Genomic DNA, 15,438 nt, shown 5'->3' with positions numbered 1-15,438 from the left:
ATCTCAACCTGCAGTAATCCCCCTCTTCTCCTTCTTGGTCTCTCAGGAAAGCCTGATAACAAACATCAGGATCTGTCTGCTACCTCACTGTCTGTCCTTGGCTGAACTGACACATCAGCCACTGTGTTCAGGTGTATGCAAAGAGGTTGTAACCATGTTTTTTACATGCTTGAGGAAAAATCTAATTGATTTTAAGTCTCACTTTCGGTTTTGACGAAGATGAGATTCATTTAACTGATTACACAACGGACACGTTGAAATAAAACAGATGTGTTGCTTTTTAAGAATTCATACTTCTTTATCTAAGTACTTCCTGGTAATTCCCGATTTATAGTCAAACAAGGGCATTTTTCTTTGGTTTATTGAGCTAGACTCACATTTGTACTGGCTGTGGCATTTAAAAAAAAAACACCCAACCTGGCATAAAAGAGAAACTTCTTTCAAACTGGTCTCCTACCTAGAGACTTTATAAGGCATCCAGTCCACTTTAAAGTTGAATCTGGTTACTCTGCAGCTCAGGAAACGGAGACTCAGACAGACGGGCCACTGGACAGATAAAGGAAGCTCTATCTGAGCTATATGGCTCCTTTCAACCTGGCTAAGCTGGTGCGAAGCTCAGGGAAGTCTTCACTCGCACAGAGTTGAATCATATACTGATCTTGTTCGATTTTCCTCTCTCGGGCCTCCTGCCTTTCTTCCCTGCGCTCTCAAAGGGAGAGAAGGATGGTGCCACTTCACAGAGGAATCGGCCCGCTCTTCATCTCGCCAGCTGAGGAGACCCCCTGCAACATCTCTCTATCCGTTTAGCCAGCCGCTGGCTGCGGAGGGCCTTCTGGATTCAGCTGGGTGTTAGAACCAATGAGGAGCTTTCAAGACTAAATCCACCTTCTGAGCCTTCTGCCAAGTGTGTGTGTGTGTGTGTGCGCGCGTTTCAAGTTGCTCTCCCCAGGCCATCTCAGTTATCTGCGTCACATCACAAGCGTCCTTATTAGAGCGCGACAGAAGGGTCCAGGTTGTGTCTGCTCGCTTTAACGATGTGGAAGAAAGATGGGAGCGCCTGGGAGATGGATGAAGAGGTGGAGAAGCCACCTCCCACCCTAAGAGCTGTACTTTGTCGCGGTTTAGTTGAGAATTCAGCATTGATCTGTCTTGTCTCCTTTCTGCAAGGGAGGCAGGTGAGGCTCAGCATGTGTGTTAAACAACAGATCGAACAGGGAGAGGGACACATGAAAGTAGGAGCAGAGCCCGGAGTCTGAAAGGGCCTCTCGGAGATGACAACACCCCTGTACATCCATCTGGGCACATCTTAATGGCTTGCTTCTACCCGTTTGTCTTTTCCTGTTTTACACAACTGGGGCCACAGTGGGAGGCCACGGTGGAGCGCAATGAGGTTTAAATCTTCAAGCTGCATGCGGTCCCGTGATTCAGCGAACACGATATAAATATCCATTTCTGATTTAATGTATAAGCTTTATTTGCCCAATGGTGGAAAAGTTTGTTGGGTTTTTTTTACCCTTTCTACTCACCTTTTCTTATTCACATCCTCTAAATAGCACTGGAAGCCTGACTGTTGTTTTAGTGAAACAGATGGAACAACTACGAGTAGAGCTGCAGCAACTGGTTCATAAATCAATTAGTCAAAAATGACTGAGCGATATGTTTGATTACCATCTATCTATCTTTCGAGCAAAATGCCAGCTGTTATCTGGTTAAGACTGCTAAAATGATGGTTAACTTCTTCTGCTTTGCTCAGATCTCACACGAGCTGAAGTAAACATTTAAAGTGATCTGGAACTGTGGAGACTTGGTCAATGACTTGGCTTTAGTCAAAAGATGAACGAAATAAGTCTGACATGCTGAATATAATAAAACAATTTGCGGAATTGAGAGTCGAAATCAAAATCAGAGGGTGACAGAGAGCTAAGTGGCTGCACACGAGGTGTGTTGTGTCACGGCGCTGCGGCGCTCCCCAGTGACCAGCTCTCCTATCCAGTTCTATAATTGCATTTCTGGGCACACACACGCACACGCAGAGCGGTGACCGGCAGGTCAATTGCCCAGCTAAATGTGTTTTCCTTCCTCTCGCTAAGAGGGTTGTGTGGGGCCAAGCCGAGCTGAGCTGGGCTGACCCCGGGCCAGTCCGCACTGCCACCGGACCACTAGTACCATTACAGCTCTCTGCTCACATCCAACACCGGTCTCACACAACTGGCAGTGCTCACACTGGACAGGAGCACGGTGAGTGATGGATGAGCGGAGAAACGAAGACGGAGGCAGACAGACAGAAGGGAACGAACTGCTGTGACGTTGGAGCTGCAGCAGGACTCACCACCTGCCCCGAGTGAGTGGGAAACCAAACCAGCGCAGGAGTGTGTGTGCGTTCATACCTCTGAAACCTCCCTCCAGCAAAGCTGTAGCTCTGATCCTCTTCTGCCCCGCCCACTCGTACTCCTCAAAGCCCCGCCCATTGTCTCCATCCATGTCGGCGGAGTCGTCGTCGGCTAAAGCGCCTTCACGCTGGCACACAAAAACACAGGCAGGGACAGACTTTAACAGGGGGTAATGAGCTTTGAAATGTCTACTGCTTAAACCTGCTCTGAAAGAAAAGAAAAGGATTTAGAAAATGAAGCATTTTTTAACAACTTTCTTCAACATCTCAAAGATAAAGCATTGTGGAAGACAGTCCTGATGCAACTAGCAAGCTTTACCTGTACTGTACCACATGGGAAAGAAGCTGCTTTATCTAAACCACAGTCTGCACCTACTGCACAAAGACCTGGAAACATGCAGCGGTTACTGCTTCCTTTGAGTTACCTTTAATATTTTTCAGAACTAAACAGCCTAACTTGGGAATAACCCAACCAGAACCGTTTAGTTTTACCTGTAAAGCTTTGCTAAAGAGGGAATGCACCTATGTCACTGTCCCATCTAAACACACCCTCCCGAGTTGCAAAACATTCAATAATACACGCATTCCCTCTGCATAGAACCACTACAGACCAATAAATCAGAGAGCAGGGTGGGATGAGTTTTCCACAAATAACTTTCTTGTTAATTAGAACTTTTTTTCAGCGTTTTAAAAAGACAGCGTAAATCCATATTTGTACAGAAGAGTTCAAGCACCACGCCTCAGCGCTGCCCAGGAAACTTGGAAACTAATCATTTGGTGTGGTACAGTACTGGAATGCTAAAGCCTGCTAGAGGGAAACAGGTATTAGTATCTCTAGCTAGTTTGATGGAGAGCAGCGAGTGAGGTGAGATAAAGGAGGAGAGGAAGTAAGTGGGGGTGACTTCTTTGGTCTACCGTAGAAAAGAGGGTAAGAGTGAAAAATCTACAGAGAGGAGCAGGAGAGGATATAACTACTTGTGTGTGCTACATCTAGAGCAGTCAAAGCCAATTCCGCTGTCATATATACAGTGGATGTGACTGAAGGGATAAGATGCAACCGTGTCATATGTGATTAACTGCAGATCTGAGTGTGCTGACTGAAAACCATGAGGCAATGGCTACCTCAGTGTCAGCGTTGCTCTTTTATGCTCAAGTCACTCAGACAGTTAACCCAATATGATGTGACTGCAATACACCGCCATGGAAAGGAAGTTAGGAGGTGGTCAAGATCTAGTGGAACAGTTTCTATTGGTGGGTTTCTACAGGAAGTGGAGAGGTGACTGGAAGAGAAGGGTAGATAGGCTGTCCGACTGGCGGTAGGCAGGGTTCTGGGTCCGGATTGTACTACCTGGATCAGGCATTGTTCCACATGTCTACTCATCTCCTCCTCGCTCCCAGCCAATGGGGCACTGCACAGCGGACATACCTGGCCCCCCTCCTCTGGCTTCCTCCTCTTCATCTTGCCTATACGGGCTTGACGAGCATGGGGAGCAAAGAGGAAAAAAGACAGGAGCGAGATAAATCTTTGATGTTGAGACATTTTGATGTGAATGGAGTTCACTGCTGTGTTAGTTTCACAATCACATGATGCATCTTACGAAAGTCATTCAGAAAACACACAGAGTGCCACCCTCACAGATTCCTTACAAGTCACCAGGGTTATGAAAGATGGCAGCTCTGGCTAAACCTTCCACCTCCTGGAATGTGTTCAGGAAGAAACAGCTGGATGTGACAATCTCGCTCCTCTTCCACCCCCCGTCCCCTCCTCCTCCTTCTCTTCCTTACTGTCACAGCGACATTTAATTAGAAATTTAACAGGGCAGAACAGCCGTCAGCGCACCCCGAAGTTTCTGTCGTTTTTTCTTAACTGGAAATGCCGCGCGGGGACATTAATTTTTAGCTGGCTGGGAAAGCACGGGATGCCATGAGGGACTGTGGCGAGGGACGGGGGGAAAGGAGGAGGGCATAAGGCTTAATGTCATAACTGTGAGGCAAGAAGATGAAGGAAGAGAAGACAAGAGGGCTGAGGAGGGACTTCCTGACCTATTCTCCCCCCTCTGACACTAATCGAGATAAGCACTGCTGAATGGAAGGGAAGGGGCTGCTGATTAGCTCCGCCAGCAACCCCTCCCCATTAGGACTGCCCTGCTGAAAGATCTACACTTCTCCTGTCCTTCTGACATGACACACTAAGTAATGTCGTGTAGTTCTTCCACCGTTCTCCATGTGGCCCAACAAGCCTGCAGTTTAAAAAGTTTTTTTTTTTTAAATCTTCCAATCAGTCTGCAGGAAGCACTGAAGTGGCAGTTCTACACAAGCTGCCGCAAAGTGAAGGAAGATCTGCAGTTCAGTAACTTCACGGGTCACGTTTAAGCCAAAACGCTCACAGCTCATGAATGCTGTTCAACGTGCCCCCCAATCAACTTCAACCAACATGTAAAACATGTCGATTCTCATTTTTTCCACCTTCACTGCAGGTCTGAGAAACATTTGCAATGAAATGACAAATGAAAAACTATTACTTTATTAAGTCATCTTTGTTTTCCTCTGAATGAAGATCTATTCAACTAAGTGAGGAACAAAAAAATGTAGTTTTTTTTTCACATGACCTGGTAAGTACCAAGACTTATTCAGAAAAGTGGCCAAAGTGGGGGGAAAAAAAACTACAAAAGGACCTGAGTAGCAACTTCTACATAATACCATCAGGGTGAGTTTACAATAGGATTGGCCCAGGGGAGAGGTGGCTTTGTTTAGTAATAAAAGTACAATAATAAATCTTTTTTTTATTTTTTTTTACCAAGCATAAAAGAAAGTAAACAGAACAAATATGAAAAAACTACCAGCAGTTACAAGTGAATGACTGGAACACCGTCCATGGTTAATAAAGTGTTCAAAGCGCACATCCGTCACAAATAAAAATCATCAAGTTATTATTCCCATCATGTCATACAACAGGACAGTTCTGCATCCTGTTACCCAACATGTCAACAATAATTTATAGCTATTCATCTCTCATTGAGTTTAATGTTCAACTGCTGATTTTCAAATGTTCTTAACGTCATCTAAAAGACTTTCAAATGTCCAAGGACAACTAAATCACTGAGGAGTTGAAACATTAGGTATACCTACCATTCAATCTCGTTTGTCTGTTTGCTCGAACTCGTAAAAATGTCTGCAAGCAGAAAACAGAGGAAAAAAGAGGGAGGACATATTCGTTAGATAATAAGGAGGCATCAAGTTGTATTTACAAGTGCAATTCTAGCTGTTCCGAATGGGATTGCTCTGGATGCTGTGGGGTTTCTTGGCTGAGCCCGAGCAGTGTAAATAATTACACCTACTTCTCTCTTGTTTTCCACCTCCTCCATGACTTGACAGCTTTCTGTCACAGCGCCATCCACAGCCGCTAAAACTCACTGCTGCAGAGAGCTCGAGTGTGTTTCCACACACCGTACATCACAACAAACTGAGCGTTGTGTCTAAAAATTCATAAGGATGGAAAAGGATTGAAAGTGGCGCCCGTATCGGCTATTACCGCTTACATTCGACGCCATGTTGGCTTGTTATGATCATGTGACCGCGGTGGAAACGGAAGTTGGTGGACGTCACTTGTTGCTTTGCTTCTTCACCGCTAGGGGGTAGCAACGGGTTTCATTAGAGGTAAACCAGCGATAGATTGGGTTTTATACATGCAGATTAACTACTCTTAAAAAACTAATGTTTGAGCAGACTAAAGTCTCTAGACAGAATAGTAAAATAGAAAGAATAGTTGGAGATATCAAAGTGTAATAAAATAATGAAAAATACAAACTCACTCTGCTTAAAAATGTTCACTCATATTATATTTTCTTCCATAGACACTGAATATCAGTGCATCAGGCTGTAGCACTAGAGTTGATAGCAGGTACGGCCCAGCTGTCCAAAATCAAGGTTTCATTCTTTTATTTTGTTTAATTTAATATTTATACCTCTATTAAGGGTGTGTTTGGTTTTAATTGTGTTATATCTTAATCATATTATGCAATTTAACTGTGAATATACACATTCCAGTGAAGAACAATGTTTCCCTCTGGAGTGGAATGAAAGTAAAAGTTGCTCAACATTGTACTGAAATTTACTCTCAATTAGTTCCAGCTGAGGGATCAATTATTAAACATACATTTTCAAAGTATTTCTGGAGCTTTTGGGGTCCTAGCTAGTTCAGGATGCCTGGGGGAAATTACCTGCATCATTAAAAATAATGGTCTTAGCAATAAAAGTACAATATTATGAAATTAATTGAGGTCGTGTCTCTTGCTGAATGTACACCTCAGGTCTACTGGGATTCAAACCCAGAGGCCTGCATGTCTTAACTATGTGCTGACTAAAGCATCAGCGCTCGCAGTTATGGATCTCCTGTCTTAGTGCAACAGTCCTCTCACTGTCCACCCATCTACTATCAGTGAGTCCTCAAGCAGCCAGGCCTTCACCTTCCCCCGCTGTTGGTCCTTTCTCTCCTCTTCCCTCTCTGCTAACGCACGAGTTATAGGTGCACACTGTCTTCACAACACAGCCACAACCTTATCATTATGATACACTCACTGAATGGCTGCAGATAGGAGGCAGAGAGCACTCAGACCGACTGGCAGAGAGAAGGTGGCATAGTCTGCCATTATGCTTTATTCTTTGGGTGCTAAAAAGAGTCACCATTGACTTAATCATTTGTTTAATATAAGGTGATTTCAGCAGTTTCACCTAATGAGAAAATCTCCTTTATTGCTGGAAGGTCTTTATGAGCTGTGTCATCCTGAACGTATGGATGTAACGTCTGCATGGACTTAATAGTTCTTATTTTATGGTGTTAGGGGGGAAACCCACTTAACCCTGAGATACATCACGGCCAGAGGAATTACCCGAACAAACTTTGATGAATAGAAGAGATAAAAGCAGTCAGGGTGACATCTGAGATTTAAAGAGATTGGCCTGTTAGTCAACTTAACTGCTGAGAATGCATAAAAACCCCAAATCCACCATATTATTCTGCTACACTGTCATATGTCATAATTACAGAAATTCATTATTTTATTCAATACGTCATGGAAGTCTCATGATTTGGTACATTGTTAATTGGGCCAATATATCAACGTTAAGAATGTGCCTTCCATTTCTAGCTTCGATTTATTCTGACACTTTAATTAATAACAGTACAGCATTTGAGTCTCAGGAAGGTAATATTGAAGGTTTGTCTGATTTAGCAGTATCTCACAGATGTCATTTAACTGTTTGTTGATAAACCCTAATCAAACAGAAGCTTTACCACTTTGTGCTGCCTGATTTAATGTATTTCTGATAGATCAGAGCGCAACACTGCCGAAATGTCCAAATGCAGAGGTCAGAAAAATTTGATTTCAACCCAGACTCACTCAAGCTGCCTATTTGTAGATGTGTGTGTGTGTATGTCTGTGTGTATGACCTGGTATCTGTCGGAGTGGTGGGCGTCCTCAGACGACAGGGGTGAGACCACAGGAGACTCTCCCTCTCGCTTAATGTGCACCGACAACAGCATCGACTGGAGAGACAGAGAGGAACAAAATTGTCATTTTCTATGCAGATGATCCTTGTTACGTCATTGTCTCGGGGGTAAGCAGAGCGTGTCCTCGCTCTACACCTGTCATATGAGAACGAACAAACAATGTGAAAAAAGACAGAGGAACAATGGGAACAAGCGCTTGTTGATTCAGAATAAAGCTATATATTATTAATAGTCCATTTTGCTTGAGAGTGTGTATGATGACCCTGATGTAATGCAGGTGGCGGCCATGATGAGAGCTGGCTAAATTCTTCAAATGCAAAGCAAAATAGCTTCAATGGAACATCAATTAATACCTTATACTAATATGAGTTACATCATAAAGCCACTGTGAAACAATGGGATTTTGCTCTGATACTTTTTGTGCTTTTTGTGGAATATTTTTACAACAGGTCATTCTTATTGCTTCTCACTGCAGCACAAATGCTAAAGTCCTATTAAATTTCTTCCTACATTTTTCATCAATGTTTTCCAATATTGTCAATGAAAAGTGACCAGGCAAAGACTACAAGAGGCAATGTTTTTGACTATTCAATCGTACTGAAGTGAGTAAAGAAAAAGCCTAAACTCCACAAAGGCTGGCCTGAAAGATCTAATTTACGCAGCACGTCCTGCGGGACAGAATTACTCCCTGTAATATGGACCTTTTAAACAACATACTGGTGGAAATTAGGTGTAAGAATTGAAGAAAGTTTAAGGTTCAGGGGAAACATGAGCATTGCGAGAAGTTAAAGCATCAAAAGCAGCTCAGATGAAGGGACCTCATGTTTAAGCTGCGCAAGGAGGCCTCTGAGAGAGTACAGCACATAGTGGCAGGGTGTAAGATGCAGGTAAGTACGGCATACGTGGAATGCCATAACCCATGGATCCAGACTGATAAGCAGGTGATAGCTAACCAGAAGAAAACTACTGAGGAAAGCAGTAGTGACATATGTAGCTATTCCAAGTGACAGCAACATCAAGAAGAAGGAACACGAGAGGCTCGAAAAATACCAAGGGCTGTAGGAGGATGTTGAAAAAACTGTGGGAACAATATCAAAGATCTCTGTCCAGAAGAGAGCATATATATATATATATATATATATATATATATATATATATATATATACATATATACATGTGTGTATATATGTATGTGTGTGTATGTGTGCAGGTGTATCTAAAAAGGGAATTAGACCTTTATCCTTGGAGATTTTCTACAGTGTTATTGTCACAGATGCTCAAAGTAACACGTCATTGACGGCTGTAACCTACCAGACTGTCTATAAAATCCCTTCCACTGATTAGAGTTAATGTTTATGAGACGTTAAGGGGAGTTAGAGAAGAATGAGAGATTGGAAAAAGGGGACGAGAAGGAGGGCATTGAGGAGAGGGATAACAGGAAAAGAGGTAAATATCAGAGAAAGAAGAGTGTAACTGACTGACATTACAGTACACCGCCTGTTCATAAATCCGTCTCACAACACTTTTGCACACAGGCTCTCACAGACACACACGTATATAAAAGAATATCCTCTTTTAACCCACTCTGTGACAAAGAAAGACCAGGGAATTCGTCAAGTGACTCAGGAACAGGGAGGTAAGAGAAAGACGTGAAAATGAGAGAAAAGGGAGGTAATATAACTTCTTTACAAGGCTTAGTCCTGACATAGTCGTAGCTCTCCGAGTGTGTGTGGACTTTTATTTTCATTCGTGCCTGTGCCGCTGCTCCTATCTTTTTTTTTCTTTCTTTTTTTTTTACAAGGCAGCTATGAAATATTTGTATTTACAGTCGTCTCCTATTAATCAAGTGGAAAGGGGCAGAGCAGAGGCTTAAGTGCTCGACAGCAGTAATCTAATAATAATATGTGAGAAATGACCAACCTCCAGTGCTGCCACAGTAAATTGGACATTATGCATGGTGCTTTTTTGCCTCTGTGTGTGTGTGTGTTTGTGTGTGTGAGTGTGTGAGTGAGTGAGGTCTTTTCTTCTTCCTTTTCTCAGGTTTAAAAAGGTCAGGAGTCCTTCACCTGGGGGTGTTCTACGAATATGCTTAAGTTTCATCATTAGAATATGACATTTAATAGTGTTCTACAAATAGATTATGAGTGAAGCTCTTCCTCAAAATTCGCTCTTTAAAAGCTGGAAATTTAATCAAAAGGCTGCATTCAGGTGAGTCAGCGCAGCTACACCTTATGGGGTCAGACATCTGAACATTCTTCAGTTTTCTCAAATGCATGTCAGAGAGTTAAGAGTGTGTGAGTATGTAAAAGAGTGTGAGGTCCTACAGATATCACATGTTCTCCATCTAACCTCAATCACTTTATTCCAGCAAGTGGTTCCGAAAAAGCCGTAAGTAGGCGTTTTGGGGTTAGTCTGTGGTTTAACAGGGGCGGGCGGTGCATACCAGCCTGGGGAAGACAAAACAACAGGCCCATGTGCTTCAGACTGGCCTTCTCCATTCTCCGTGGCCTACCGCTGAATACTAAACAACAGCGGTGGGATGCACAGTCACGGCTGCAGAGGAAGGGCAGCGCTCACCCCTCAACCCTCCTCTGTCTACCTCCCTCAAGTGCAAGCCCACCCACAGTGCTGTGAGCGCTGCTCTAAGCCCAGGTCAGCACCCAAAGGCGCAGTGGAACATAATAAGGAACATGTGAATTAGCCTAGATCTCTTGGGCATTTATGTGCAAGTGAGATGCAGGCTGTACTGCAGTATATGACTTTTTGATGCGGAAACAAGCGTGGAAACGCTGATGAACTGACAATTGGATCGCTTGAGATTCTCCATTCAAGAAAACGAGCATTGACAAAACTTAGGTGGAAAAAAGCTCAAATCAGCATAAATCACAAATAAAGACAAATCAGTTTAATAAATACTGCCTCAAATCACATACTTATCATAGGTTATCTAGATTTAGTTGAAAAGTGACATTTTACTTTGTTTAAATGTAATTTCATAAAAAAAATAGTCACCATCAAGCCACCCCAACATTCCTCCTTCCTTTTAATTAATAAAGTCCTTTCAAAGCTCACACGACTTGCTAATCAACTGTGAGCTGGCCTTGGTTCTATCACATCTAGCGAGGAAATAAGATGTCAGAGGAAGAGGTCTTTGATAAAGGTCTTAGACTGGCAGCTAGCGCCGGATTCAGCACAGAATAGCTACTTGATGGAATCATAAATCTTTCCTCATGTGATTTGACATCGTCATTGACGTCTTTCTTCTTTTCTTCTCTGTCATCTTAAATCTCTCTTCCTTGCTAATTGGAACAATCACAGAACAGTGCCTCTTGGTCCCACTGCCTGTTGTACCATGGGACACCGACACTGCTCTGTGAGTGTGTTTGTGTGTGTGTGTGTGTGTACGTGTAAGACACAAGGCAGAGGTCTACGGTGTAGCTCATTTCCCGTTAGTGCAGCGGAGAGGAACAGAGGCATCGGAGTGACAGCTCTGACAACAGAACGATGAGGAGCAGCTGCACATCTCCATGAAAACTAGCCATAAAAATCTAAACAGATGAATTATGCACACATTCTGTAAACATGCGTTGCATTAAAAGATGAAGGTGATCTCACCTTGGGGGTTCCTGGAGTGACTGCTCCATCCTTGGGCGAGGGGTTCTTACTGTTGTGGAGAAAGAAGTCAGAGTGGAATTTAGTGAGATTACTTCACAGAATGCAGAGCTGAGTCGTCTTGTGCTTGTTCAGCAACTTCCGGGCTAAAATACACATTTTCTGTGACTTTCACCGATGTCTCACATGAGACCAATTTACCAAATTCTTGTTAATGCATTTGTTCACTTTCATCCATTCTCCTTGACCCTTTATCCATCCATCCCTGCTACTTTATGAGAGTAATTGAAGAGTTACAGCAAGTATGACTACTATGAGAGCGACGACTACTCAGAAAATTGGCTGTTTGTACACGAGAAGAACATTTACCGATGTTTGACGTTACTCATCACGCTCATGCACAAACACACAACCACAGAGTGGGTGCTGAGGCAGAAGCAAAAAAATGACAGTCTAAGCAGTGATTTCAGTTGTCAGTGCAGTCATGTTGAGTCTGAAACAAAAATCTAAGAACTCACTCTGTGTGACTTTAAGTATTGTGGTTTCATAGACACACAGTGTGGTGCCTGATCCATCCCCTATTGAAAATGTATGGACAACGATGACCACAGACAGTTGAGCAGCTGAAATCTTGTTTTCAGCAAGAATGGACACATATTCCTCTGCTAGTTTGACTAGTGTTTGACTAAAAGGGCGGGTGATGGTAAACATGCCCCGACTTTAACTTTTTTTTAAAAATGTCTAGCATCAAATTTAGTAGTTTTAAAGTAGTTTTTAAATAAAGTAGTTTTTATATTCTAAATCTTTTGAAATTGGTCAGTGAAGACAATGAAACTCCTCTGTGTGGATTTGTGTCTGCTAAATAAAAGTTCAAATGAGGGGCTGGGGGTGGAAAAGGGCTGGTTGTACGTAGTTTGAAACCAGAGTGGCATTTTAGATTCAAGATGAAACGTGGAAAGTCAAAATGCATTAAACTGACACCTGTGTGCCTTTGTTCTGCTAGCGACGCAGACACATGACATTTATTCACGTTACTTTTTCTCTGATGGCTTTTTCTAACGCCTTCAGCCACCCCACTCATCCTCGATCGATCTGTTCTTCTTTCATTTCATTTGATTTCCCCCTCTTTTCTTCCTCTGTTAGTCCTTCCATCGCTCTCTTTCTGTCTCCCAAACACAGAGATGAATTTCTCATAGCTTCACGAAGCGTTTCAACAGGCTTGACGTTGACATAGCGAGGCGGGGTTGTTATGTTTGCTTTGAGACCCTGTTAGCAGCCCGATCCCTCGGACACACAAGCATGGGCACACACTCATACACACAGCGACTGACACACAGACAGATCACAGAAGAGAGAATAACTGAACTGAAATATAATCTGTTGCTGCACACGGACAAGAAAGAAAGAGAGAAAAGGTGTTTATTTTTTCAAATCCTGGAAGTATCCAGCTTCTTATGTGACTCTCTGCAAGTGTGAAAAAAGTAACCTTGATGAGTTTATAGTGATGTCATACATTCAAATCGTACAGTCATTTAGACAAGTTTTATGTTTCAGTATTAACAGTAGATGAGCAGCACTCCAAATAAATATTTTAATTATTTACAAGAATTTAGATATTTGCTAACAAAAAATTAAAAAAACTCAATGACCCAGGATAGCGATTTGAAAACTTATATAAGATAAAATTATATTATTTGTTGTTGATATTGTTAATAATCATAGTCCTCACCAGTATACTACTGAGCTTTTTTCCTCCTCAGTCCACTACTGCGTGAATCAATTCATGTGATGATGTTGGCAGCTGCCACTCTTCACCAGGGCAAAAATGGTTGTGCAGGTCAGGGTCTATCACCACTTAACTTACACTATTACCTACTTTTCTACATCACTCCCACCTGGTCGTGGCCATGGTTAGTTCAAAGTACTGTACACACTTAGGTTTAAATGTTCAAAATGCATAGTTAGGAACTATACATTGTCATGGACTATACGGTTAGTTGGTTGTGAACAGTCTACGTTTTGGACATGTGGACACACATTAGATATGATGTCTAAAAGAAAATCTTGAGTTTAGATACGGTCTGTGGTGTGGTATGACTTCAACTTCAACATGGCAAACAGGTTTATAAAGGTTGTTCCTGTGTTGTGTACACCTGTAGATGCATATATGCATCTGTACATTGTCTTGTAACTGTGTGAGCGCATATGTGTGTGTTGGCCTCACCTTCACCAACAAAGAGCGCAAACATGGGTGACACAGTCAAGCTGCCGTGTAATGCAGGGAGAATCTGCCAACACCCCCCTTCCCTCTTCACAGATACCTCTTCCCTATCCCTGCTTCTGTCATCTCTCCCTCCTTCTCCCTCCATCTCTCTTTTATTCATTACCTGGAACCTCTGCAGAGGCATCAACAATAACAGCCACCTCCACCTGCTTGTTGACAGTGTCAAACAGCGACAAGAGACGGAGGGAGCGCGAGAGAGGACAGCAGTTGCATGCCTGCCTCGATGGGAGAAAATTGCCACAGTGACAGAGGGGGGTGATGGAGAGATGAAAGAGGAGTGAAAAGGAAGGGTGGGGGGATGTGGTGAGGGAGGACGAGCGGGCAACACAAAGCGGCGAGATGAAAGGGGACAGAAAACCAGAGAAAGAAAGAGAGGGAGTGATGGAAGAGTTGGTGTGCTGCCGCCTCTTCTCACGGCTTCATATGTATGTTCGCCCGATTCTATGAATTTTTGATGGTGGGGGTTAGGGGCCTGGAAATTCCAGCTGGCTGTCACGTCAAAGACAGGAGAGGGGTGGTGTGGAAATGAGCAGCACGGCAAATAGAAACAAACACAGCAGACAAGCCGGGGGGAAAGGGAGGAATGAAAGATACAGTTTAAAATGTGTTGTGGTTGTGAGGACAGGGGACAGGTGAGGGCATGTGGGTGCCTCAACAAGTAGTTCCTACAGTCCCATCATGTTGGGCAGGAGCGCTGTTTAGAGAGACAGAAGTAGACATTCTGAATCACACCATGATAAGGAAGTAAAAGACCAGGTGGTGGGTCAAATGTACCATTTTTACTGTCATCTCCTGTAAAAAAAAAAATGCAAACGATTTCTTCATACTGAGTTCATGACCGCCAGTCCGTCTCAAACAACAAGTTGAAACTTTAGTCTTTGAGAATGTTATGTAATGACACACATCATATAGCTGCAGTGACACACCAAAGCAACTTTTGAGATGTAACGCATAGTTTTCAAGATTGAAGTGCATGAGGAATCTGTCTAAAACAGTGATCTAAAAGAAAAAGGATTCTCAGATTTTCAACTCAGTAAAATATCTGCAACTTTACTGGTACTATACTATAAGCCATACTGGTACTGAAAACTATCTTAAAGTATTGACCACAGTGGTAAAAAAAAGGTAATAATAGGGAGAAGGGTATAGTAAAAGGGTAATAAAATTCCTTCTTTATGTAAACTCTTTGGAATACTCCACTAAATTTAAACACACTGGACAAACCCAGGGCTATAATTTCAGCTTTGGAACTTTAAAGGCTGGATAAAAGCACCAAGAACCCCCGTAGATTGATGTTGGACATTCATTTGTGAGTATAAAGAGGATTCTTTTTGTGATTCTCTGTGATTTTACAGCCCAGTCCCATAAGAAAATAGTTGGGTTTGTTCAAAATGTCATAATGTCACAATAACAATTTTCATTTTACTACCTGATGTTTAATACAGAAGCGTCCAGGCGACATGATGCAAATCTGTAATTATGTACTTATTAATACTTAACCCATACCATGTGTTTTATATCACTGACCCCAACCATATTTTTGTTAATGACCTGGCATTTTAACCCAGAAGCTGTTGTATCTAGACATTTTTCTAAAGCTTTGCACTGTGGACCATTGTAGCGATTATGTATTCTGGAGTGAGA

The 15,438-nt window shown here is 42.6% G+C and overlaps 1 protein-coding gene across 8 annotated transcripts in view; it reads right to left on the bottom strand.

Annotated features, from left to right (window-relative positions):
• rnf220a (ring finger protein 220a) overlaps positions 1-15,438 on the bottom strand; it is a 157,194-nt gene that overhangs the window by 18,127 nt on the left and 123,629 nt on the right. For 2 of the 8 annotated variants that reach the window (XM_072364645.1, XM_072364648.1), the window contains exons 4-8: positions 11,514-11,562; positions 7,839-7,934; positions 5,519-5,561; positions 3,816-3,862; positions 2,388-2,517 (exon numbers count right to left, since the gene is read on the bottom strand). In XM_072364645.1, coding sequence (XP_072220746.1) covers positions 2,388-2,517; positions 3,816-3,862; positions 5,519-5,561; positions 7,839-7,934; positions 11,514-11,562 — 365 coding nt within the window. Of the gene's footprint in view, positions 1-2,387; positions 2,518-3,737; positions 3,883-5,518; positions 5,562-5,727; positions 5,979-7,838; positions 7,935-11,513; positions 11,563-15,438 lie in introns of those variants that run through there. The other 6 variants (XM_072364642.1, XM_072364646.1, XM_072364643.1 and 3 more) reach the window with 4 other exon arrangements.

Source organism: Leuresthes tenuis, unplaced genomic scaffold (genome assembly GCF_036924035.1).
Source record: "Leuresthes tenuis unplaced genomic scaffold, fLeuTen1.0.hap1 SCAF_14, whole genome shotgun sequence".
Taxonomy (NCBI): Eukaryota; Metazoa; Chordata; class Actinopteri; order Atheriniformes; family Atherinopsidae; genus Leuresthes; species Leuresthes tenuis.
Note: the sequence above shows the minus strand (reverse complement) of the source record. Positions and strands in the feature narration are given on the sequence as shown.